The following is a 27,016-nucleotide window of genomic DNA, read 5'->3' as shown; positions in this document are numbered from 1 at the left end:
ATTTAGGCACATGATAAAAGTCTCGTGTATGATTTTCTTCCAGTTATTCAGTGAATGTGTTGAAACTATGGTTTTCTTGGTTCTTGTACAATGCTATAGAGGCATACCACATTTTACTATGTAATTGTTGCAAGTTTTATGCCAATTTTTTTTTCTTTTTGCAAAAATGGGGTGCAACCATTATTTGAAGCTTTAAAAAGAATTGTGCCCATGTTACTTAAAAATCATTTATTACTGAACTGTCTTTGGTGCAAGATTAGGATGCATGGAATATTCATGAATATATGATAAAATCAAATAGTCCAAATTAACACACATAATTTGTTTGTGACAGCTTAGTGAGCATTTTTCTGGTCTAGAAAAAAACAAGTTAGTTATTGATCTCTACATTATAGTTGAAATATTACACTTGAGAAAATTTACCCCCACAGTGTTGAAAAGTATGGAATCAGAAAAATTTAAATCTCTGTGCCTGAAAATTCTGCACTACTATCATTGGTTTTGTTATCTGACACCTTGTTCTCAGTACCACTCATATAAGATGTGTATAGCCTTAGATCTGCAGGAACCTAAACAAACAACACAGCTTGGCTTTTGGAAATATAGCCTCACGCATTGAGGATTGTAGGCTTGCAGCTTGCACTGCATGAGAACAAAAAATGTACATCCATATGCTACTAGGAATTCATCACTGCTCTGTTTCCCTTTTTATTTTTATTTTTTTAGTTGTAGATGGACACAATACCTTTATTTATTTTATTTTTATGTGGTGCTAAGGATAGAACCCAGTTCCCCACACGTGCTAGGCAAGTGCTCTGTCATTGAGCCACAATCCCAGAACTCTGTTTACCTTTTAAGTGGCATGAGAAACAGAATTTTACCATGGCACAATTACGGACTGTAAAAGGTTATAAACCAGTTTTTGGACTGGAAAAAAAAGAAAAACCAGGATGCTATGATTATAATGAAATTTGGTATATATATATTGCTATATGTGTTTGCAAACTTCAGCAGCAGAAAGGTTTTTTCCCTCCCTTCCTTTTTTTTTTTTTTTTTTCCCCCCTGTGCGGGGAATTGAACCCAGGGGCACTTAACCACTGAGCCCTATCCCTTTTTGTTTTTAATTTTGAGACAGGGTCTCACTAAATTACCTAGGACCTTGCTAAGTTACTGAGGCTGTCTTCAAACTTGTAGTCCTCTTGTCTCAGTCTCCTGAGTTCCTTGTGCCCAGCTTTTCTTTCTTTCTCTCTCTCTCTCTTTTTTTTTTTAAAGCACTCAAGACAGTGATCTAAATGGTTAAAGCAATTCAAGAAACATGTTTTTTTTTCCCATCCTCATATTTCTATTTCCATCTTTCTTTTCCTCCATGATATGATTTTGAGTCCTTTAAAGAGATCTATTCCCTGGTTATATTGTGTACATATAAACACACAGGCATGTACACATACCATACACATAAATATATACACACACGTTTGTATTATGTCTATACACACTGAGTATGTGTGTGTGTGTATGATTTTTTAAGTATTTTTTCTTCCTTTTTTTACATTTTAATTTTATTCTCTTACCCATACTCCTTGGTTCTGTCTCATCTGGTATCTTCAGTTGTTTATAGTTATAGATCTGGCTTTTTTAAAGTCTTAATTTGAACTCATTTTAGGCAGAGGGATGGCATATTCTAGTATGCTTGTAATAAAAAGTTTAGTTCTGATGACTAGTGTCTTTGATCAGGAGTGTTGCATTTGACTTCTGGGTGTTTTTGCATTTCCTTATAGCTATTTAATGATTTTCTTTTTATGGTGGAGCTTTTTCTGACATGCTTTTGAAATCTTTTAATCCCCACCGGGTCATAATGTCCATATTTTTCAGAAACAGTTCGGCTAGTCTTCATGGCCTAGTCACAAAGGAAATTAAGTCCTGATGGAACTGAACATGAAGGCAGAAAGAATTCCAGGCAGATGGACGACTAGTAATGAATATTGATTGGGGGCTATGAGGTACTTTCTGTGGGCTGGTAAATTTTAGTGTTTTCCTGCAAAGCTACCACTTATTGTACTTCAAGCATTCTGAACTGTCTGCCCATGGAGTATGTAACTGCTACCCAATGACAGGTAGACATTAAAATTCAATTATGGGATTGGGGGGGGTGAATAGGGAGTAACCATATTTTGTACCTGGAAGATGAAAGGGCAAATTTTGATGTGCATTAAAGGGGAAAAAAAAAACAAAACTCTTTTTAGTATAGACAGTAGTAGTTCTTGTTTTAGGAACATTAAACTGTAGTGAAAATTGCTCAGAAATTACCATAAGTAAAAGCTTTTTGGCATTTGTAGTTCAGTAACACGCGTATTTTAACAGCTTTTAAAAGCCAGAGTGAGAGAGTTTGAGTGGAATGTGTTTTTAGTGACATCTTAAGAGTGTCACCTTACCATTTTGTAACATTATCTGTCACTGAAAGAATTGTATCAAGTCTTAAGCTCTCAAAATACACCTTTGGAAGAACTTGATAGGTCCAGTAAGTACTAGGTGAGCTTGAGGAAACCAGATACATAAGCTTATCATTAAATTCTCTGCCTAGAATTTACTGAAAGTTTTATCAGGTTGAATTTTCAAAGAATAGATGTAACTGCAGGAGGGAATATTGGACAGAAAGATGACCCTCCTTTGGATAGTGGCTAACATTTTTACTTGAAATTATTTCATTCTTTTGAAAGAATGGAAAAGTTACTGGATTTTTTAAAAAATTACAAAAGGACTTACATGAAACCTTCAAATAATACCCAGATGTTTAGAGTAAAATATTAACCTTTTACTCAATTACTACCCCAGAAATAAGCACTGATATGATAGTAGTTGTGTATACTTGCAAAACATGTTCTCTGCAGGTACAGCATATACATACTGTGATGCTTTTCATTTAGTAGTATTAACTATGTTATAATTCATCTTGATTTTTTAAAATTTTCTTTTTTCAATATAGCAATTGGCTTGACAGATATTTAAGTTAAACTGATGATGCCCCGTTCTTGATAATGAAATTTGCCTACTGAACAGGCCTCTCTCATTCCATATAGGGAAAAGCTTCATTAAGTGGAAAAGAACAGGGTAGGGGTTAGCTCAGTGATAGAGCACTGCCTAGCATGTGGGAGGCTCTGAGTTCACTCCTTAGTGCTGCATTTTTGAAAAAGAGAAAAGAACAATATATCACTGTGATTTTTTTTTTTTTAATCAGTCATTTTGGGGGCAGAAATTTTGAATAGTCAAACATTTAATGTTTTAGTCATGTGGATAATTTCTGGAATACCTGCTAATTTTTAGCAAAAGCATTCTGGAAACAATTTTGCTGTCCTTTTTCAAGAGAAACAGCAACATTTTGCTGGCATTTGGGACACTACCTAAGTAATATAACCTTATTGTGGGAGTGGAGGATCTACCTGATCAGGTAGTTATGAGGTAATGAAGGCCTGAAACAAGTTGATGAGTGCAGATAAGTAATTATGAAAGGAGATAGTTGGATAGTTGACTGAATTTGGGAATTTCCTGTGGGATTGAGGAGGCATGGGTTTTAGTGGATAGAACATTAATGAACAAAAGTCATTATTTACCTACTAGTAGGGTTTTACAAGTAAAACCTCTTTGGAGTGATGTGTTAAATTGGGGTAAGAATTAGATTTGGACATTTTCAACCATTAGCAAAAAATTGTTTTCTTTTTAATGTCAGGTAGACTTGCAGTTTGTAAATTAGATAAAAGTAGGCCTGATTGGGTTAGAGGGAGTTCCCTCATGTTCCAAAGAATCTTAGGTCTGAGGAGCAAGGTTTTTTGGTTTGTGGTATGGGGTGGTGGTGAGTTGTTGAACCCAGGGGCATTTTCCTACATCCCCAGCCATTTTTTTGTTTTTGAAACAGGTCCTTGTTAAGTTGCTGAGACTGATTTGAACTTGAGATCCTTCTGCATCAGCCACCTGAGCTGTGGAGCAGGGTTTTTAAATTGGGAAAATGAATGACTCTTTTGTAGATGTACTTCTACAGTTTTTGCCCAAGGGTATTTGTTTCCTTGGGTCATGATCTACTTGTTCTGTCTTGATACTGCATGGAAGGGGTCCTATGCATACTTTGCAAAGTCAGTGGTTAAAATACTTACATGTGTCCATGGTTGAAAAGAACATGATAGTTCCTTTAAGGCAGAATCTATAAACTTCACAAAATAATCATAGTATGCAAAATGGATTTAAGAAAATAACTTTTATTAGAAGATTTATCAGCCTCTTTGTGGGAAAGTGCTACTTGTCAGTTACCGTGAGTTTTGAAATTTAGGGATATGCACATGATAGAGAGTGCAGAGGTGTGCTGTTAAGTCCCTGCCTGGAAAGGGGAGGAAAATGCTGTTTTCATCCCTTCTTAATGGATAGAAAATCTTAGGGTATGTGGTTTCAGCAGCCACCATGGAGATCTGCCAGGAAGATCTGGAGAGCTGTAAAGTTCTAGTTTACTAGTTAGGAGCATTAGCTTAAATAATTGGTCCCAAATAGCAATGCCAAATACTTTTTAAACTCTATACCCACGTAGAAATTCTGTAGCATAGGTAACTCAGATAATTGGGGAATGGATGTATAGTACTATAGGCCTGAGCTGATAACCTTGATAAGGAAGAAGTAGAACAGTCTGTGTCCCAGTCATCCAAGATAAAATATTCTTATGTTAAATAATGTCTATAGGATATTATTTAGTTCTAATTGTCTTTAGTAAATAAAGCTTTGCTGTTGGTGAGGCAGTACAGTATAGAATCATAGCCTCTGGAATTATACTGCCAGGGTATGCATCCTGTCACTGCACTCTAGAATGGGAATAAAAATCTTAAAGAGGTATTGTTATGTAGTAAATTAAATTATATGATATACTTTGCATTATGTGTGACACATAGGTGATCAGTAAAGCTTATTAGTTGCTGTTATAATGAATTTGCTTTCAGTGATATTAGTCATATGTTCAATATCTTTTGAAATGTTCTCTTATTTTTTTTTTAAGAATATTTGGAAAATGTTCTTCTCAAGTCCCCCATTTGCACAGTGGTTTTTTTCAGGGTTATCTTAAAAAAAAAAAAAAAAAAAGAAGAAGAAGAAGAAAAAGAAAAAAGATTTCTAGGCTGTGTTTGAGTCTGTGGGGTTTGCAGAAAATCTGAACTTATCTTTTAGAATAGTTGATGATGAATACCGTTCATAATTTGGAAAAAGAGTAGTTAAGTTGTATTCTGATTGTAAAGTAAAATCTCAGATTAAAAAATGTGTGATTTTTGGTTGTAGATGAACACAGTACCCTTGTTTTATTTATTTTTATATGTGCTAAGGATTGAACACCGTGCCTCATACATGCTAGGCAAGCACTCTACCACTGAGCCACAACTGCAGCCCCTAAAAATCTATTTTATACTCTATTTTAGTTGCCTTGGGGTTCAGTTTTTTTCAATGAAAAAACTGAACTGCTAGGGTATCTATAAAAAGTTCAAATATATCATAATCTGGTTTCCTGTAACATAAGATTCTGTTGATATTCAGAAAGGTGATTTTGATGTCCACTTTTCTAAGAAAAACCCCCACTAATCAAAGAAAGATGGTTTTGTTAATTATACTGTTTATTAATGTAGTAGTGATTTCCAGTACATTTGAAGGTTTTGTTTTGTTTTTGGTACCGGGAATTAAACCTAGGGGGGGTGCTTAGCCACTGAGCCACATCCCCAGCCCTTTGATTAATGTAATATTTAGAGACAGGAGCTCACTGAGTTGCTCAGAGACTCACCAAGTTGCTGAAGCAGGCTTTGAACTCACAATCCTCCTGCCTGAGCCTCCTGAGCCTCTGGGATTACAGGCGTGCACCACTGCACCTGGTTTAAGTTAACAGGTTAAAAATAATTTATTCTTAATCCTCAGTTAATGAGAATCTCAGTTTCACCACTTTTAAAACAAATATTGAGTATATTGTGGGTAGCATGGCATTGTACAGATATAAAATGAGAGACATATCCTGATTTCCAAATAACTTATAATCTATTAAAATATATTCTTTTTGCCTCATTATTTTATTTCAGTTAATTGACCTTTCATAATAATGTAGGTTTTAGAATATTAGAGTTGAAAGTATCCTAGAAATCATTTATAATCTAGTCTTTTGATTATATACATGAGGGAACTGAGTATTCAGGTTTTAACATGTGTATATACATGTATTAAGTGAAATAATTTCTATATTTTAATACTTTTTTTGAAAAATTAGTTTAAATTGATATGTTCAGCATTTTACTATGATAAAGTTTGAGGTTCATTTCTGACACAGCTGTCAGAGCGTACAGGACAATACATTCTAGAGAGTCAATGCTAGCCTACACGGTCTAGTCCTATCGTCTACCAAGTTATGATTTTACTAGATGTGATAATATTCTGATGCTGCTTAAGATAATACTTTGATAATACCTTTTGTAAATATTAGGGTTCATTGATCTTTATATATACTGTCATTTAAACTTGAGAGTTGTTTTCTGTCTGGGCAATAGGGCCTAGATTTATGTACTGTAATTTATGAAGGCAAGAGATTCTGGTTAGTGATAAAATTATTTCTATACACATACACACATAATTTTTTGGTATAGCTACCAAGTAATATTTAGGAGAATAAGGTGGAAGATTTATCAGTTTTGATAGAAATAAAAAATAAAGCCAGAAATTTGAAAGTCCCTTGGAGGACTTGATGATATATTTGAATCTGAGACATAATTAAAGGGGTTTTTGGAAAATCGTTGCTCAGAGTTCTTGGGAAAATATACTGTATTTAGAATTGGAAGTTAATTGACCTGAAGCTTTATTCTGGGATGGCTCTACTCTGTTTGCTTTATCTTATACAGTGCATCCTCTAGATTCCCTTTAAGTTGAGTAATCATAATTCTCAGTTTGTGCCTTTTGCCCCTTCACAATTATTAATAGCATTCCTCTTACTCTTAGAAGTGTCTTAGTGTTGTTACTGTACCTATAAGTGTAATGTCTGCTTCTGGGTACTTGACATCTGAAGGCTTACGAAATTTTCTCGTAGTTTGGGCAACATTCTTTTCCTTAAGATGAGATATTTCCTTTTAGTGAAATTGGGAGGGCATTAAGATAGCCTAGTAAAAAGCCTGGGAGATCTCAAGCTCTTAATTTATAGGCTAGAAAAACATCCAGTGTTTTCTGTTCTTGAGTCAGAAACAGAAGATAGATGGACATTACTAGCATGACTGGGCAGAAACAAATTCTCTTTCCTCAAAGATAGTTTTACATTTATGTATCATTTTGCTTTTTGAATTTCTGGTCACTATATTCAGGCAAGTAAATCTCAGTACATGATTATGAGTATTTTTCAGTTAAAACTTTTATTATTAAAAAAATATAGACTTGAAATTTTTAAGAATAATTTTAGGTTCACAGCAAAATTGAGAAGGTACACATAGAGAGTTTTCCCATACTCCCTGCCCTCCTAAAACCTCCCCTACTATCAGCATCTACCATCAGGTCGTTGTTTTTGTTACAGTTGATGAACCTAGATTAACACTTCATTATCATTCAAATTTCATAGTTTGCATTGGGGTTCATTCTTGGTGTTGTACATTCTTTGGTGAATATATGTAATGATATATATCCACCATTATAATGTCAGTAGTTTCACTGCCCTAAAAGTTATCTGTGCCTTACCTGTTTATCTCTTAACTCCTGGTAACCACTGGTCTTTCTACTGCTTCCATCGTTTGCCTTCAGAATGTCATATACTGGAATTGTTCTTTGTAATAGCTTTTTTTTTTTTTTTTTAATGTTTTTTAGTTGTCAACGGACCTTTATTTCATTTATTTATATGTGGTGCTGAGAATTGAAACAAGTGCTTCACATATGCTAGGCAAGCACTCTACCACTGAGCCACAACCCCAGCCCCTGTAATAGCTTTTTTATAAAGCTGGTTTCTTTCACATAGTAACATGTATTTAAGGTGCCTCCATGCCTTTTCATGACTTGCTAGCTCATTTCTTTTTAGTGCTGAATAATATACTTAATTGTCTGGAAGTATATTTGATTTTAAGGAAGTATTGTCTATCTAGATTTGATACTAAATTCCACAAGTAGAATTTTTTTAATTCTTTGAACGATGGGTCGACTATATGATGAATTCCCATTTAATGGGGGTAAAATTGCTTGTTACTTAAAAAGTGACTTGTTCTATGTTACTGAATGAACTATAATTATATAAGTTGAGAATTTGGGAAGAAATACAGGTCTTCATAAATAGTGTAAAATACTAAGTCTTTCTTAGACTGTTGCTTAATCTCACCATGTAAGTAGTTTTTGCCACTAATATGACTTAAGTAATAGGAAAGTTTGCAGTTTCAACACATTGTCAGTATGGTCTATAAATAAAGGAGCCAAATTTGTCTTATTTCATAACATTTTTAAAAGTTCAAAGTAAGACTCAGTAAAGTTCAGTTGAGTAGCCTCGTTTTTTTTTTTTTTAATTGAAAGACCATCGGAACCCAGAAGAGACAAGGAAATTTCCCTTTCCATGCCATTGTTGAAGTGGAAAGTCTCTTGGTCACTCATCTGTGTCAGTCACATCCTTATTTTCCAGAATCTGGTTAATCTTTACAGAGTATTGAAGAGGACCAGAAGGTAGGAAAAAAGCATGAACATTATAATACTTAGTGAACTTATATCACAGTCTATAATAGGAATTAATATTTCTGTTGATAATTTTCCTGGAAATGTCTGTTGCATATATATTATTATTTTTTTTTTTTTTTCTTTTTGGTACTGGGTATTGAACCCAGGGGTGCTCAACCACTGAGCCAAATCCCCAGCCCTTTTTAAAATATTTAGAGAAAGAGTCTTGCTGAGTTGCTTTAGGCCTTGCTAAGTTACTGAAGTTGGTGAACTTGTGATCCTTCTGCCACAGCATCCCATTCCAGTACTCTTTATTGCAGAGGATAGGTTGGAGCCAGTTTATCCTTGGACTTTAAGCTGAGATTGAATACATCTTTCTTTTTAAAAGTTGAGGAAATTTTCTTGGAATTATGTGTTAGCTCCCCGCCCCAACAAGACGCATTTTCCAAAGATAATCTTTGAAACCAAATGAATACTATTTTTCTGAAAGGTTAAGGATTCTTTGCACAGGCTAATTGCTTCATACATTCTATTAATGTGAAGTCTAATACTGCTTCTAGTTTGGATACTATGCCTTCTGTATGAATCATTCACATCAAATGTGTGAAATGAAGAGGAAGAAAGTATTTACCTGATATTATTAAAAGTATTGTCCAGATATACAAGGGCATCTAATTCCTAATTTGATTTATTTTATCCTAGTAAAAGTGCATTGCATTCAGTGCTGAATCATTTGGAAAGAATAATAATTACATAGAAAGTTCCATTTTTAGTCCCTTTTTAATCTACCATGAATGATTTCATCTTTTCCCATGGTTTCAGCTTCTGCCTATGCAGATGATTCCCTAGTGCATATTTCCATCCTTTAGCTCTCTGAATTTTAGATCATTATTTTTAACTGCGTCTGAACATCTCAACAGGATAACCTATCCTGTATATGCCACCAAAGACAACTCTCAGCCTGCTTTCCCTTATTCCCTTTATGGTTTTACACTCTAGCCCATGCTCAACAAGTTTACTTGGTTGTATCTTGTGAACATTTCTCATTCATCACCTTCTCAGCATCCCCACAGACACTCTTAATTAGTTGACTCGTTTTTCATTTGAATTATTGAAGGAACTTCCCAACTCCTTTCTGACTTATTTCCTTCTGACATTCTTTGTCCTGCCACCAACCAGCTCATTCACACCCATTTTTCTTTGAGAGAAGCCCAAGGTGCATAGCTTTGGAATACATGCTCTTCATAGCCTACAAGATGCCTTTCCTTCCTAAATTGTGAGGTGTGTCTGATGTAGTTCATCCTATTTTCTGAGTAGCTTGAGCACTTAATTAGGTGGTTGGTATACAATAACAAAGAATGTTGAATTTTACTTTTATTCAGACCTGCCCATTCCTACCACTTCTCAACACTGCTCACACTGGTTTATCTTGCCCAGAACAGGACTGTCTCTTCCCTCCCCACTCCTGAACGAAGCTAGACTTAGGATGGAGTTCTAGGTGTACAACAACTCTCTCCCCCAGCAAAATTAGACACTGCTCATATCTGTTCCTGTTAAGTATATCTGTTATGGAATTAAGTATATCTGTTATGTTGTTATCATTTGTTTTTTTGATTACTATTGTGTCTTATGTCTTGCAAGATTGAGAATTAGGAACAAAGTTTAATTACCCCTGTGCATGCTACCTGGTAAACAGGCCCTCAGTAAGTGGTAAATAGAGTTGAAGTCATGTCCTCAATTTATAGATTGGTAAACTGAAAAAAGTAAGATGAAAGTCGTTGTTTGGGAGTTATAATGAATGACAAAGTTCTTTAAGCAACCTTTTTGCTGCTTTTCTTTTTTTGGCCATGGTTCACAGACTCGACTATTGGGAGAGTCTTTATATGGTCTTAAAAATATCCTTGTGGCTTCTTTTTTTGGGGGTGGGGGGAGGTGCCAGGGATTGAACTCAGGGGCACTTGATCACTGAGGCACATTCCTAGCCCTACTCTATTTTGTATTTTATTTAGATACAGAGTCTCACTGAGTTGCGTAGCACCTCACTTTTGCTGAGGCTGGCTTTGGACCTCGTGATCTTCCTGCCTTAGCCTCCCAAGCTACCGGGACTATAGGCATTTGCCACTGCATCCAGCTCCATGTGATTTCTTTGCCCTTATTTTTCTTCTATTTGAACAAGACAAAAAATGTTAACAGTTTCAGAATCTCTTAGACTTTAGTTATTGAAGGGTGGGGACTGGATCAGCAACACCATCATCATCTGAGTACTTATAAAAGTGTAAAATCTCAGGCCTCACTTGCAGATTTTCTGACTCAGATACTTTGGAGGCCAGCAGTCTGTTTTAGTTAAACTCTTCAGATAATTCTGATGCAAGGAAAAGTTTAAGAATCACTGCTCCTAGTGTATTGCCATCTTAATTTTGGAAAGTATTGCCTCTGATGTATAATAACAGTTCCCAATGTGGTTTTCACTATAAGCTGTTTATGCCTTGGAAATAATTCATTAGCTGGAAGACTAGGACTGATATTACCTAACATCCTGGGATGTGATTCAAAGATTGAATTTCCCTCTGTGAAGTGTAATTGACTCAGTGGTGAATGACTATTTTAAAATAGGGGGGATGGGGTGATTCTAATTTTTTGAATTAAAATATCTTCTAGATTATACTCAGATGATCATCTTAGCTACTGTGTTCACTGGCATACTCATGGGATATATGATGATGATGAATGACATGATTTGGGTTATTGTTAACATTTAAATCGCTATTAGTATGTTGTCAGAGTAAGTGAGCTTGTCATCAAAAATCAAAGGACAAGTACATTTTACAGAAAAAGTAATTAGTGGAGATCAGCCTTTGACTAGTAATTACTCATAACTTTTGAGAATGACTTATATAACTTTTTAAAGAAAAAGTTATTCAGTGATATTTGTTAAAGTTTAGTGACTAAGACTGTTCAGACAACCATGACAGATATAGGAACTGCTGCAGTGGAATTTTGCTGTGGGGAGAGATTGGCTTCAACTCTGAATATAGCATAGGCAAAGAGGAATTTATAGTCAAAGAGCAGTGTAGTGGTCAGTGTGTGGAAATTTGCTAGGAGGAGACATTAGAAGTAAGGGGAATTCTGGCTGAACAGACCTAACAGGATTCTTACTGAAGACAAACCAGGTTGATCAGATCTCACCTGGGGCATGGCAGAGGATGAGAAATCTCTTGAGGGTGATCACATGTTGAAGATGGGAAATTTCTTCTTAACCTGTCTTAGCAGGGCTCTTTGCTAAAACTGAACTTGACAAGAACATGGGCCTATCAGAAAATCAGAAACCTGGCTGAATTTTGATCTGGCAGAGAATTATTGTCAAACTGGAGTGTTCATCCTTTCTAACATATTGTTGTCATTTTACCTTTAATAAATCCTGACTACAGCATGATCTTAAAATGCTCTGTAACTTCATTTTGTTGTTTGTTTTTAAATTGTTTCTATCCTCAAAACGCCATTTTGGGTATAGTTTTAGATTGGTCCATAGCTATTTTCAATAGTCTTTTGAAATACGAGAACTTTTATGACCTTTTGCTAAAATATGTAAGGGTTTCACTGTTTGAACCAAGCTTTTCATTAGAGCACTCTTTGAGATACAAACAGATTGAAAAAAAACTAGTTTTCCCCCTTGTGTACCTGCAGCTTGAGTACTCTTTGTGGAATTAGAAAGTAAATTAACTAAAGTTTTGTTTTTTCCTTTTTTGGCGGTGGGGTGGTTGGTACTGGGCATTGAACCCAGGGGTGCTCTACTATCAATTCGCATTCCCAGCCCTTATATAATTTTTTATTTTGAGACAGGGTTTCTCTAAGCTCAGGCTGACCTCAAACTTGTGATCTTCCTGTCTCAGCTCCAAGGTCTCTAGGTTTATAGGCGTGTGCAATTGTACCTAGCCCTAAAGTTTCTTAAAATGGAAAAACAAAACAAAACCTAGTTTGACAGCAGTTTACTTCCTTGGACACATCCTTAGTTTTTAATAAGTCATGACCATTTTGATGTCAAAGTCAGAATGGGACCTGATATTATTTTTAGCCTCACTTTTTTTTGGATCTGACTTTCTTTGCTCAAGATTTAATTCCCTTGGAGGAAGAAATATTGTTAACCTTAAGGAGTATCTTTGATAATGGAGCCTTTTACCTGAGAGCTGTAAAAGCATAGACTCAGTGACTAGGATTTGCTGGTAAACAATGAGGGAGCACTTCTTAGAGCCCACACAAGGAATATTCAGACATGGAATGTGTTTGGAATGTATGAGACGTGCAGAAGACATGCAAGGAAAGCTCACTCTGAGCTGATTGTTCTCTGCTATCAAAAATTTTCCACTGCCTTTTGTTTCTTGAATTTGTTGTCAAATTCTATATTTATAAGACCTTTATTTTCTGTTTAAGCTGGAATTTATTTTAGATCATTTTTATTCATTGCTGGCAACATTTTAATGTTGCTTTCTATTTGAAACATTGAGATTCTTTGAATTAGTGGTTTTCAATGCTTTCTCTTTGGAAAATTTGAAGGATTCAGATGAAGTCAGTCCAGTGGACAACCCCTAAGTAAGTCTCTGAGCCCTGATACCATTTTCTTCCAACTGCTTTTGAATAACCACAGAATACTCAGGACTAGATTAAACTGTTCTTTAAGTTACAGAGTAGAACGCTAGCGCATAAAGCTGCCCTTGAATATTATTGCATTTGTAGCTTTATAGGTTACAAAGTTCTTTTATATACATTGTTCTTGTGAACCTCACTGTGACCTTAAGATAGGAATTATTGTCTCCATTTTTCAAGTTAGGAAACTAAGGTCAAAGAACTTCTAGAATGCAATCCAAAATGTTATAAACTATGGCTCATTTCCATGTAAGGCAAACTCTCAGCTTAGTAGAGACCCTTCTCTCTCTGTTCATCAGTAGTACAATCTAGATTTAAGAGTGTGAAACCTGGGATCCAAATCACTCCTGAAATTCTGTGTGTGTTTTTATGGAATGAGAAAAGCCAATGACTTTTTATCATACTTCTTTTTTTTTTTTACTTTTTTTTTTTTTTTTTTCTCTGACTTTTTCAGCCCCATGAATCTAGGAAGATTATGCTTTTAGATTGTCAGTGGAAATTGACAACAAAGCTGAATGAAAATCCTTGTAGAAGGAAATCGGTCATATCAGATGCTTATCTCTTGTCTGTCCTCAAGATATTTTAACATTCGCTTAGAACTAGAGCTTTACAGTTTACAGATCTCTTCTACATGCATATGTTACATGACTTTCATAGCTACCTGTAATTATAGTAGGTGGCACTTGAATAAACTATGCAAAGTTAAGAGAATTTAAGTTGTAGAACTATGACAAAAAGTGACAGTTTTTTAAGCTAAAATTAATCTGACTTGATTCAGAATCCTCTAATGCCATTTTAAATTTTGTGAATTTACAGTTTGACCTAACCAATATTCATTATCTTCCTACATATATATCATTATTAATTTGATATGTAATTGGTAGGTTTATTCTTTTTTTTTAAAAAGGAGACTTTGTACTGTCTCTTCTTTTGTTGTTATTCTTGGATTTTTTTTGTTTTGTTCATAATATCTCAGGCATAATAGCTTATAACTTCAGTAATGTTTGCAAAGTCCTTATCACTGTCCTTATTCTGGTTTGCTCAAAAGTTAGGAAGGAATGAAGAAATTTTCTCCTTTTTCATTGCCTTCTATGGTTAACATTTCTATTTTGGTTCTCATTTTATTTGAAAGATGAACATTAATTCTGTTGTTTTTTGAAGAGGTTGATTTCTAAGTGAAATTCATTTTGAATGTAAATGAAATTCCCATTCTGTTGTGGAACAGTGCTAAAGGCTGCTGCACGTGTCCTGTTTAGCACTTATTTCTATGGAGACATACAATAATAAGTAACATTATTGAGCGCTTATTATGTGCCAGGCACTGTTTAAAGCTGTGTTATTTTATGTAATCCCTACAAAAATCCCTGTAAGGTAGCTGCTATTATTAGCCCTATGTTACATAATTGGGAGGTGAAATTTAGAGATTAGGTCACTTGCCTAAGGGTATACAATTAATGTCAGAACCTCATGTGAACCCAGGCAACCTTATTTAGACTTTGCAATTTTTTTAAAAATTCTTTTTAGCAGTGCTGGGGATTGAACCCAGGGCCTTCTACATGCTAGGCAAGTGCTCCACCACTGAGCTACATCCCTAGCCCCTAGAATTTGCTACTTTTAATTACTCAATTATTCAGTCTCTTTTGGCACCAAATAGATTTCACTATTTGTCCAAAGTAGAAATCTGGTTAATATCAACCAGAATCCATTAGCCATTTTGGATGGTGAAATTTCAGAATAAAGAGTGGGCACTGATTTAGAAGTTAGTGATGAAAATGATCTTAATATATGTCTGATTAAGGTATCTTTGAAAGGAGCGATTTGAGTTTGGAAAATGCTTTGTAATGGCTACTGTCTCTACCTAGAGATCAGATTAATCCATGAAATCAAACCCATGTACTATCTTTCTGCTGCAGAGAATGAGGTTACCCTATTTCCATCCATTCCCAAGGCTTCAAGCCTGCCTTAACCCTTGGTTGGTAGACACAGAATGAGTGCAGATGGAATTCTGACCTGCCTTTGGTAATAAGGAATAATGAACGTAAATGATCTGTTTCTTAATTAACAATAAGGATAGACAGGCTATGTAGTAGCCTGTGGAGGCTTAAGTCTGTGACAATCTTGCAGCTGTTGTTAGTCATTCAGACAGATTTGAAATAGTCCTATAACCACATTTAGGTGTCAGTGGGCCTTGCTCAATCTTCTTTTTGAGGTAGACGATTTGAATTTGTGCGTTGGGGACAAGGGGGACAGTGAAGATAGGAGGGAATGTTCTTATGTTCCTGTCTGTCATTTCCTCCTTATCAGTGAGGCATAAAAGAGAACAGCCTGAGCCACCCACAAGGAATTGGTGGTAGAGAGGGCTTGAAGAGAACAGCTATATTAAAAAAAAAAAAAAAAAAAAAAAAAACTGACAAAAGAAGGCAAAATTTAAAGACCTAACCTTGGCAAAAGTCAGGTGAGGGAAAGGGAGAGAAGTCAGTTGTTCTGTGATTGCCCTGGAGGTAAACGAGAATTTTGACTGTAAAAATTACTGATGGTCTCTCCTTGCATGGAGCTAGGCTTGTTTTTTGTTTTCTTTTGTTTTGCTTTGTTTTCTTCTTTTCTCTTTTCCTTTCCCTTCCTTTAGGGCATATGTAAAAGCAGTTTTCTTTTCTTAGGATTGGGCTCAACTTTCTCTTCTGTGTTCCCTTTTTCTTCTCACCCTCTGCTACATATCTACACATCAGTTTTTTCTGCCAGAGAGCTCCTCCTTTTCTCCTGCTGCTAGCCCCAGCTGTCATCTCTGCCTCCCATCCCCCAACCTTAGTTTTTTACATTTTGCATTCAGCTTTTCCTTGGTTTTGCTGTCTCCATTTTTAATACTATGCCTCTCCTGTCCCCTGACACTAGCTTCTAATCCCTCCTGCACCAAAGCCAGTGGCCACTCGGCTTCTCTCTATCATTATGGAATTGAGTGCATTGATAGTATTGTTCAAAACTCAGATCTGAGCCCAGCTTCAACAAGGTGGGGGTGATAGCTGGGGAGGGTGTGGAGTTGAGGTAGACATTATTATTCTAAAATTTAGGCTTTTGCCAAAATACTAGGTGAACCTGACCTGGAAATCAAATCTATGCTTCTCTGCTGGCCTCCAATTTTAGGCACTTGTGTGCTTTCATGTTGAGGGTACATATTTGAAAGCCCTTGGTAATGAGGTGCAGGGCAGTGAGTAAGGTTCTGAGTAGCTTACTGTGTGCTGCTTCTGAGAGCTGGTTCTTCTGAATTGGAGCCAATTTGGATAGATAATGAAGTGGATGGTTGCTAATAACTTTCCCTTGATCATTGTGATTTCACCTTACTGTTTTAGAGAGAATTTTTTTAAAACCCCCTTCCTTTCCTTGCCGTTTGGAGGAGAAATAGAAGTTTTCATGATTTTTGATGGGTGTTGAGTTATCAAATGCCATAGTTGGTTTGTGTAGCAGTAGTACAGTTTATTGGAAAGCTGAAGACTTCCATTTTAGTTCCAGTTTCAGTCAGAATTAGCCACGTGTGTGATCTTGGGCAAGTCATGAGCCTGCCTCTGTATTTACCCTGTGAACCTTACAAAACTATGAGTGAAATGAGGTGTATATGGAAACACTTTATAAAATGTCAAGTCATATAAAAGCAACACATCTGGCGGGGTGTGGTAGTGCACATTTGTAATCCCAGTGACACCGGAGGCTGAAAGCAGGAGGATTGGAAGTTCAGAGCAGACTGGTCAATTTAGCAAGACCCTTTCTCAAAATAAAGGATTGGGAACGTAGCCCAGTGGTAAAGCAAATCCTGAGTTCAGTCCTCGGTACTCCCGCCCTACACCAGAATGTCAGATCTGCCCTTTGTTAATTCAGCCTCGGACTGTAACAACACAGAAAAGTATCTAATGTCTTAAATTCCTTCCTCCTCTGAAGCTAGCCTTCTCAAGACCAGGGCATTGGAATCCTCAGAAATAGGGGCATTTCTTGCGTCCGAATCATCTTTTCCTTTGTTTTCTCATTGTTTACCCACTCCCCCTCACCCAGTTGCTTTAGGAAATCTTTGATCTAGTGTTAACTCTTCCTGCATCCTTTAGTGAGATTATAATGTTAAGGAGTTAGTGGTCATAGTGTGCTGCACATTCCAGTGGAGGGTTCCTAGTTTTTGTGGTTAGGAATAATTTAGTAAACTAAATGATGACAAAGCGTATATTTTTGGGGGGAGCTGGGGAGGCACTGGGAATTAAACCTGGGGCACTTAACCACTGAGCCACATCCCCAGGCCTTTTCTGTATTTTATTTAGAGACAGGGTCTCCCTGAGTTGCTTAGGGCTTTGCTAAATTCCTGAGGCTGGCTTTGAACTCATGATCTTCCTGCCTCAACCTCCCAGGCCACTGGGATTACGGATGTGTGTCACTTTGCCCGGACTATCTTTATCTTTTAATGACTACAAAAGTTTTTCCAGTCTTGCAAGACAAGTTATTTACATTTGTGGAAAATGTTCAGGCCAGGCTACACTCCTATTATCATTAGCTTGGTTTTGCTGTTAAGTATTTTGACTGGGCAACTTTTTTGGACATTAGTCTCCAGATCTTTAAGGGGATTATTTGTGAGAATAATGAATGCAGAGTGTTTATCACATTGCCCAATATATAACACATACTTAGAAAATGTTACCTCTTTGTAGATGTCTAATAATAATAAATAATAATTATAACCTTTTAAAAATATTTTTAGTTGTGGGTGGACCCAGTACCCTTATTTTATTTATTTTCATGTGTGCTGAGGATCAAACCCAGTGCCTCTCACATGCCAGGCAAGCACTCTACCACTGAGCCACAACCCCAGCCCTTTTAATGGTCTTTGAAGAGAGCACAGAAAGATGTTCATTGTCAGTGTTTTAAGGGATTTTAAATGTCATTCTTAACCAAATTTGTTTAAATATACATCATATAATTTACCAATTCAAAAAACCATTTCAACTTAGTCCTATTTGCTTTGATAACAGAAAGAAAACAGAACTGCATTAAATCAACATTTCTTCCTCCTTAATAGGAAGTCTTGCTTGGGGGTGGCATGGTTAGACTGAATAACTAGCTTAATTTGGTGTAGTGGGAATCACATTCAGACTATTTCTAAGCTGCCTTTGAATTGTGTGATATTTGGATGTGGGGTTAACTGGAATTGGATGGGTTTATATTAGCACAATCAACAGATTGGTAAACAGGTTTCAGTGTAAGTCTGCTTTGAGGTGCAGTTCAGAAGAAGGAAAAATATACAAAACAAATACACTAACAGATTTCCAGTACATAATCAAGTGCATAATTACAGTATTTGAGAGGATATAAACTCCTGAGGTTCACAGAGAATGTGAGAAGACCATTTGTGATCACTACTTAATGGTCAAGAGTAGGATTAAAACAGCGTGATACTCTTTACTATATTCCAGGGATTTACTGATACTCAGTTTTCTCTGTTAAAAGTAATAAATTGAATGAAACCAGCTTTCTTTGCCTACCCTGTGTATTTGTTTGCGTTGACTTTAATAGGTGGGCAGATGGTAGTTTGTGAGACTGAGAACATGGTTCCTTGCATATTAATTACTTTATCTGCCAGTGAGCTTTGTTCTTCATATAAGGCCTTGGAAGCTCCTTTCTGCAATTTTAAAACTTCTTTGTCTGAGAATGACATCTATTTATCTATTTGGGGTCTATGTTTATTACAAGGAACAAATGCTGGATCTGAAGAGGTAATTTATAGTAGCATATTCAAGGCAGAACATTTAGTTTAATTAATTATTATATTTCTGTGCTTTCCAGAATCTACTTCAGGAATTGAAAGACTAGTATGAATTTGGAGGTCTTGAGGTCTTGACCTCTACTTGAGTTTCGTATAGACTTCCCTTAGCATCCTTAGATCTGTAGGGTGGGGTTTATCTCCAAAGGCAAATATTGCTTTGGATATAAACGAATGTTCCCACTTAGCAACCTCCATTTTCAATTAGCTATTACATTCTTGGCTTCTGGATTGTAGGAAAATTGTTCCATATTATTCTTCCTCTCTAGAATATTCTTAGTCTAATATTGGTAGATCCCGGCCCCACTCTGCTCACTTCAGGGAGACTTTCTTAGCTCATGATCCACACCTCCCAAAGGAAGTTGCCAAGCCACTTAGAATACCCTCTTTTAGCTTCTTGCCCTTATCTTAGGACATTGCCTGAATTGGCAGAAATGCTGCATGAACCCTAGATGGAGGGAGTGAGTGGGTGAAACAGTATGCTTATACTGTGATTTCTTTTCCTGTGGGTCTAACTCCAAATTTTTCAAGTGAGCTGGATGAAGAAGACGGTGTTGATTTTACTCTCTGCCATTGCCACTTTGTCTTATGGAAGAATAACCTCAAATTATGGGCAAGTGGAAATAGGCATCAACTTTATATCCTGGGCTGTGCCTGACAGTATTGATTGAGACCTGGCCTTCTCCTTAAGATTTTAGTTTTAATTCTTCATTGAACATATCTCATTCTTTTCAAGCTGCTTCTAGAAGTCAGGCAACTAGACTAGGTAGAGAGAGCCTGTAGCATGGTATTTTCAGGAGATATTTCTAATTATATGGGATTATGGAGGGCATATTCCCTCTATTCACCAGCAGTGAATTGGGTTGTTACAGCTGGGTCAACTCCTGAGCTGACCGTAATAGTAATTCTCAGTCTGCTGTGAAGTACACACTGTCCTGTTCTGTGCCTGAGGATCTGCATTCAGGTAGAAGCTGCCTGATCACAGAAAACTGTTTTTTTTTTTTTTTTTTTTTTTTTTTTTTTTTTTTGTCATAGGCCTATGAAAGAATAGGAGGTGGGGAAAGTCAAATCTAAACTCACTGTAGAATTCTGCATGAGAGAAATTTGCTGCCTTTCAGCTAAAATTTAGAACTCTGTCCCAAGAGAGGATAACAGTAGGTCAGATTATACGTCTTATTGAGGCTTACTAAAGACATTGCATCTCAAATGAAATGCTTACCCATCCAAAAGAGAGATCCTGACTTGGCATATAAACCTACTGCCACTTCTGGTTATCTTTCATCACTTGCCTGAGTTTGAAAAGGTAATGATTTGTGCTCTAAGGAAAGAGACTCTTTCCCAAAACCTGAGGCTTTCTCATTCCTACCAGCTGGGCCCATTGCTAAAATGCTTTCCAGTGGGCTTGCTTCTGCCTGGCCAGCACCTGGGCTGCCCCAGCTTGCAATTGGCCTGCCTTTGCTTCATAAGCTTCCCAGGGTGGTTCTTCTTCTAAAAGCTTGTATGAATTGCTATTACTGTCTCTTTATAGTTTAAAAATGAATCCTTTTTTGTTCTTTGCAACTCATTTGCTTTTTTCTTTTCTTTAAATTACTATTAACACCTGTTGATTCTTTTTTTTTTCTGGTTGGCCTGTCACTGCATTCCTGCTCCCCCTCCCTCTAGCTGGGTTTGTCAAGTCGCCCATGTCAGAAACTAAGCTCACGGGGGACGCCTTTGAGCTGTACTGTGACGTGGTCGGGAGTCCCACGCCAGAGATCCAGTGGTGGTACGCAGAAGTCAACCGGGCAGAGTCTTTCAGACAGCTGTGGGACGGTGCTCGGAAGCGCCGTGTCACCGTAAACACCGCCTACGGGTCAAACGGCGTGAGTGTGCTGAGAATAACCCGGCTCACCTTGGAGGACTCTGGGACTTACGAGTGCAGGGCCAGCAACGACCCCAAGAGGAATGACTTGAGGCAAAACCCCTCCATAACATGGATTCGAGCCCAGGCCACCATAAGCGTCCTTCAGAGTGAGTCCAGCACCCTACAGTAGTAGTACTGTAGTCATTAGAGGTGGCCCGATGACCCTTCCCTTCTGCTTCCTTTTCCTCTTCCCCAGTATGATCGCTCACCCCACCCCTTGTCTTCGTTTTTCAAACCCACGACCCTTCTGGTTGTAGTGTATGAAAACATCTGTGGCAACTTTTTTTTTCTTCTTTGCCGTCCTCTCTGCCTCCCTTATCCCCCACCCTTCTCTGTGTCTTTCTCTTCAGGAACAAAGAACTTGAGGAAATCCGTGACTGTCCAAAATCATCTCTGTTGGGGAGAGGCGGGGAGGGAGAACTGGGGAAGTTAAAAAAAAAAAAAATTAAAAAATCAAATACAAAACCAGGCAGTCAAATAAGGGTAGTGTTGAAATTGTTTCCTTCCCTTCCCTTTAATTTTGTAGTAGGTTTCCTGCTATCCTTTTGCTGGTTTCTCCTCTGGTGCCTTTCTATTTTTGTTTCTCTCCTCAGTCTAACTACTTTTTATTTCTTCTGTTCATCTGTTTGAAGCTCTCTGAGTAGCTGCCTTCACCTCTGTGGTTTTAAGTTTGTGTCTGCCCAGCCTCTTCCCTCACTGTAACTTAGTGTCATCCTGTTCTGTGATGGGAATGTTGCCATGGGTGCAGTGTGGTGGTATGTTTTGATTGTTGGGTAGCATGTAAGCTTGGATATTTCCATAGTTTCAGCTCTTTTTCTTTTCTAAAACAGTGGCATGTTCTTCTCTGACAGCAACCCTCCACTGCAGCAGTACATCCCTCTCTGGGCCTATACATTCAGTACCCTGTTTTTTGTTTTCTTTTAAGCAGCAGCCCAAGATTCCCTCCATGTCTTGCTAGCCATTAGGAGCTAGGTAATACAGAACTGCAATATATTTTTAAAAACCCCATTACAGTGTGTCAAAGTCACTTGCATCTGAGTTCTGTTCACAGGTAGTTTGACTTTGGTGACTATGGCACAGTGCTCCTCATCCCAGAGGATAACAGCTTCAGAAATAGTTTGGAAGCCATTCACACTGGCCTTTTCTTTATGTCTTAAAGAAAGACCCCTCCAAGTGATGAAATGAACTGAGTATTTGGGTCAGAATTCTCCCCTTCATCTATTATAGTAGGCACAAGTGAGACATCTGACATAGCAGCTTTTGTGGTCACTTACTTTCTAGAAAGTGACTTGCTGCTTTGTATGATAGGAGGAAGAAGGCACCATAGAACTAATGCTCTTGACCAGGAAGTGTTCCAGCCCCACCTTAGACCTAGTTATAATTGAGCGTACATTCTCTATTTAATAGAAGGATCCTTTGGGTTTTTCATATTATCTTCAAGGGCTCAGTGAGAGACTTATAGCCACTTCTAGCTTAAAGACCCTACTGATTTAGATAGAGTAAAAATAATAAAGTACTATTTTATGAACAATTTGGTAATAACACAGGAGGTAATATGATATGGGCCCTGAATTTGTATGTAGAAAATAGCACATTAATGTCTGTTCTTTGTAGCTACTTGAAGATTTCTAGGGGGGAGAGGAGGAGGCCTTAGAGGAGAGATAGGATGGGCTGCTGCAGTTGGCACTGTTGAATCAGAGAACCTGCTCTGTAAAAGGGGAAAAGAAAACCTTGTCTATGTGAAAATGGGGAATATTAACCCAGCAATTTTTCTTTTCTTTTCTTTTCTTTTTAACAATTTTTTCCCTTGCACGCCTCCTTCTCCTGTCCCCTTGCTCCTTTCCTTATAACATCAGAATTACTCAGATGGCCACAAAAATCTGCAGAAGTTTAGGCATGGACTGGACTGGGCATTTGGTAGTTATTCTTAAGAGCCTGGCTGATAGCTAGAAAGACTGGGCCTGGGGGCTAGAAAAAAGATGAGACTTTGGGGTGCCTACCCATCAATCCCAAAGTACACAGCATTTTCCCAGTTTACTTAGAAATAAGTTTCCTACCTTAGGAGTGTTTGTATGTAGTTGAACCAAATCCTGGCTGTCATTCTTACCCTAGACTTCCCCATTAGTCACTTAACCCAAGTTAGCTATTTGTTGCTTTTTTTTTTTTTTTTTTTTTCTTTTTTTCATAAACACCCTAAATTCAACTCTAATTGTTTTATGATCTCAGGCATCCCAGAAGAAATTGCCTCTTTGGGGAGGTTGAAGTCTTCTAAGAATAACCTCCTGGCAATACTTTTCCCAAAGTTCTTTGAGTAGTGTAAAGTAGGAAGAGAATTGTGCCCAGTATTTAGGGTGTCTCTGTGGCCATAGAATTTTCTTTATGCATGATGACTAGGGTCTCCTACCTGATGCTTCTAAACAGTAGTCAGTGGTAGATAAAAATGTGTGAACTTCTCCTAAATGTTCATCACTCTTGAACTTTGGACAGCACTTGGCCACAGAAATAAAAGCCCCACCTTCATCTGGGTGAAGAATGCAGATATGGCATCATGGCCAAGGATCCTGGTCATGCACTGGTTTCCATATACAGCAGTCACATAGGAGGCAGGCTGCCTACCCCACAACCCTCCTATGGTGCAGAATCATATTTAAGCCTATTTAAATTATACACTTGCTCCCAACTGACTCTCTCATGGATCTTTTAGCATTAAGGGGAAAAGTGCTTACCTTTGCCTTCCAAGAATTCTTGGCAGAAAGTCTACCAGATTACTTTCATCAACTTCTTAATCTCCCTGAGCTGCAATGGTCATTTTCATCGCCACAGGTAAGAATAGCATTTATTTTGGCCTCCTTGTATTTAAACATCTGGAAACTCTTGGCCTCATTCTCAGAGTTCACCCTTTCTCAGTGCAATCTGAGAAGAAGAACCGGAAGGAGAGTCCCAAGTGGGGAAGAAAATGAAATTGGATAATAAAAATTTAGTAAAAACCTGAAAGTGTGTTTGGATTTTAATGTTGCCTTGATTTTTTAATTTCTCTTCTGTGAAGTACTGGTTCTTTTTTCTCTTTTGTTTTTGCTTGGTTTTAATTTTTCTTGGAATTGTGATGCTTTCTGCTGATGGTATGTGTGCGCCTTCCATTGCAGGGTTTGCAGCCGTTCAGCTCGACTTCTTAAGGCCCAGGAATTTGGCTTCTGTTCAGTGTGTCTTGGAAACCATGGGGACACCACTATGCTAACATGTTCACATGCATCTGCTTTTGTCTTAGTGGCTGCTATGCCTCCATTATCTGTACATAGAGACCCTGTTTGGTGTTACTGATAAGAACCAGTGCTGAATGGAAGATAACCACTATCCTTTTGCCATAATTGGAAATTAATTAGAACCAGTTTGTTAATTGAAAAACTCAAGGATTTGCTTTATCTTAAGTTTGTTTGACAAGAACTCTAGTCAGAAATGTTAAATTGGTTAGGAGATCCTTAAGGCATTATATTTTCTAAGTATCCCCTGACTGCTCCATCCTCCTCCCTTCCCTGAACAACAAACAAAATGGTTCCAGTAGAGGGAGACAGTTTTGTCCTTAATAATCAGAACTGTACTACATAAAATGGTGAAGGGGAACTGCCTTGGGACAGGAAGCTGTTGTAAGCAGGAAGTAGTTAGATACATGAATTTCTGAGAAAGAATTGGGGCTGGGGGAGGGAACAAATAAATACCCCTATTGTGAATGGGAAAAGATGGTTAGTGTAGACCTCACCTGAAAATGTTTGACCAAAAGTAGAAAAATGATAGCCTAGGAAAAGATTAAAGACCAATAAATAACAATAGCAACAGAACTTCCAGACTTTAATATAGCAATGAAGATTTCAAAGCACTTTAAAGAGCAACCTTTTAGGAATGATAGTGTGATTTAAAGTTTTTCTGCTCAGTGTGTTATATTTGACTAATACATAGGTTATTTTTGTAGGTAAATTGGCGATCCCAGTTTATCTAAGCCCAGGATAGAACTAGAAAGTAAAGTTATGTACCTTGCCTTAGGGTAGAAGGTTGGGTAAGGTGTGTGTTTTGTGGGGTGGGGGTGAGGTATAGAGAATTCAACCAGATGTATTTTCTAAGTCCATTTTTGCCACTAATAATAATAATTCTGACCTTGTCATTTCACCTTTCTAGCTGTTGAAAAGAGGTATTCAGTAAACTCTTAGGGCCTTGTAGCTCTAAAATTCCAGGAGCCCATAATTCCAAGACATTGCACTCTAGTAGTGTATTATATTGAAATGGATGTTTTAAAGTGCAATTCTGGAAAAAAAAAAAAAAAACAGTTTGGGGAATAATATGGGCTGGAGAGAAGAACTGATGGTTCTTTTAGAATTTTCCCTACTCACAATTCAGAAAATTCAAGAGACTTCCAGTGGGAAGTTTGCTTTTAGGATATGTATTTTTTCTGCATAAATAATGGCCATGAATGGTTTGCCATTATGTTTAACAGATTTAAATGTGGGAAAAGCCATACATGTATTATTTAATTACACCTATTACTGTTCCAAGACCCAATGACTCCATAGAGAATTTATTAGTTATATAAATGATACTGCCTTTGTCTTTAGAACTGAAAAGTGAAGCCTGGTTTTCTAATTGAAGCCGAATTGGTCGGTGATTCTTATAAAAAGGTGGTATTCAAAAATCTTAAGTGAATTGTTGCCAGTACATATACCTGTAATACTCCCATTCTTTCACGTCTAGGCCAACTGGTCTTCAGGCTTTGTCTGCACTAGTGGTCATTTGCTTATAATCATTGTTTTTCCTTTCTTGACTTCCTCCAAAGTGATAAAGTGAAAGTCCTCATGTGGTCCTGTCTGCCCTCCCTTTTCTTCTAATCTCCCCTTCCTGTCCCTCCCAACTCTAAGGCCAGGGTTGCAGACTGTAAAGCTATGGCCCCCTATCATTGTGCACTCTTATTGCAGAGCCAAGAATTGTCACCAGTGAAGAAGTCATTATTCGAGAAAGCCCTGCCCTCCCTGTCACCTTGCAGTGTAACCTCACCTCCAGCTCTCACACCCTTACATACAGCTACTGGACAAAGAATGGGGTAGAACTGACTGCCACTCGTAAGAATGCCAGCAACATGGAATACAGGTGAGAGTGGCTAGTACCTCCTAGGAATATGGGAGGGAGTGTGGCCAAGCTTACTTGACTTTTGTGTCATAATCATTAACACTTCACATATACATGTTGAAATGATGAATCTGAGAATGTTACTTAAAAGATGCCTTGTGAACTGTTTTATCACAGTGAGTTGGAATGTTTCTTAAATTGTTACCTATTTAATGACATGTTGACATGTTTCTCTATGGGCCTTTCTTACCAGTGCAGTTCAAGCCTTATTAGGAGTTTACATATACATGTTAAAAAGATTAGTCTGACACCATTATTTAACAAATGCAATGTGAATTTTTTTTCCTCTCACTTCTTTGTCTTTTTTAAATTGGTACATTATAATTGTATGTATTCATGGGATTCAGTATGCTATAGTCATACATGCACATAATTTACCAAATAAATTCTATGTCCATGTACAGATGTACCACATCAGATTCCACTTACTTATAATTATAATGCACTAATTAAAATATTATAGCAATAACTAATAATAGAGAGATCAGTAGAGTAGCGCAGTGGGATTGTGGGAGGAAGGAAAAGAGGGAAAGGGAAGGAACATACTGGGAAGTGAACTTTTAATTTCAGTGAACTGAAGTATTTACCAAACTGTGAACTGTGAATAAAAGATATGTTTGGTCTTCTGCTGGATAGTCTAATTCACTTTATCCTATATGAGACCCAGGAATCTACAGTAAAGATTTCCAAATGACTACTGAGCAGGCAGGTTTGAGAGCCATAGATGTCACTTTGATAAAAGAGAAATTGAGGGCAAGAGGTAGGGTAATAGTGCTAGTCAGTAGTACAGTCACAGTTAGAATGCAGGTCTCTTGACATAATCCAGTAGTTTGAGGAATAAGATC

At 37.3% G+C, this 27,016-nt stretch overlaps 1 protein-coding gene across 4 annotated transcripts in view; it reads left to right on the top strand.

Annotated features, from left to right (window-relative positions):
- Nucleotides 1-27,016, top strand: part of NPTN (neuroplastin) — a 67,666-nt gene that overhangs the window by 15,068 nt on the left and 25,582 nt on the right. For 3 of the 4 annotated variants that reach the window (XM_079125330.1, XM_079125329.1, XM_079125328.1), the window contains exon 2: nt 25,961-26,132. In XM_079125330.1, the coding sequence (XP_078981456.1) occupies nt 25,961-26,132 (172 nt within the window). Of the gene's footprint in view, nt 1-20,761; nt 21,110-25,960; nt 26,133-27,016 lie in introns of all 4 variants that reach the window. The other variant, XM_079125331.1, reaches the window with a different exon arrangement.

Source organism: Sciurus vulgaris (assembly GCF_902686455.1).
Source record: "Sciurus vulgaris genome assembly, chromosome: 2".
In the NCBI taxonomy this organism is placed as follows: domain Eukaryota; kingdom Metazoa; phylum Chordata; class Mammalia; order Rodentia; family Sciuridae; genus Sciurus; species Sciurus vulgaris.
This window is presented reverse-complemented; position numbering and strand designations above follow the sequence as displayed.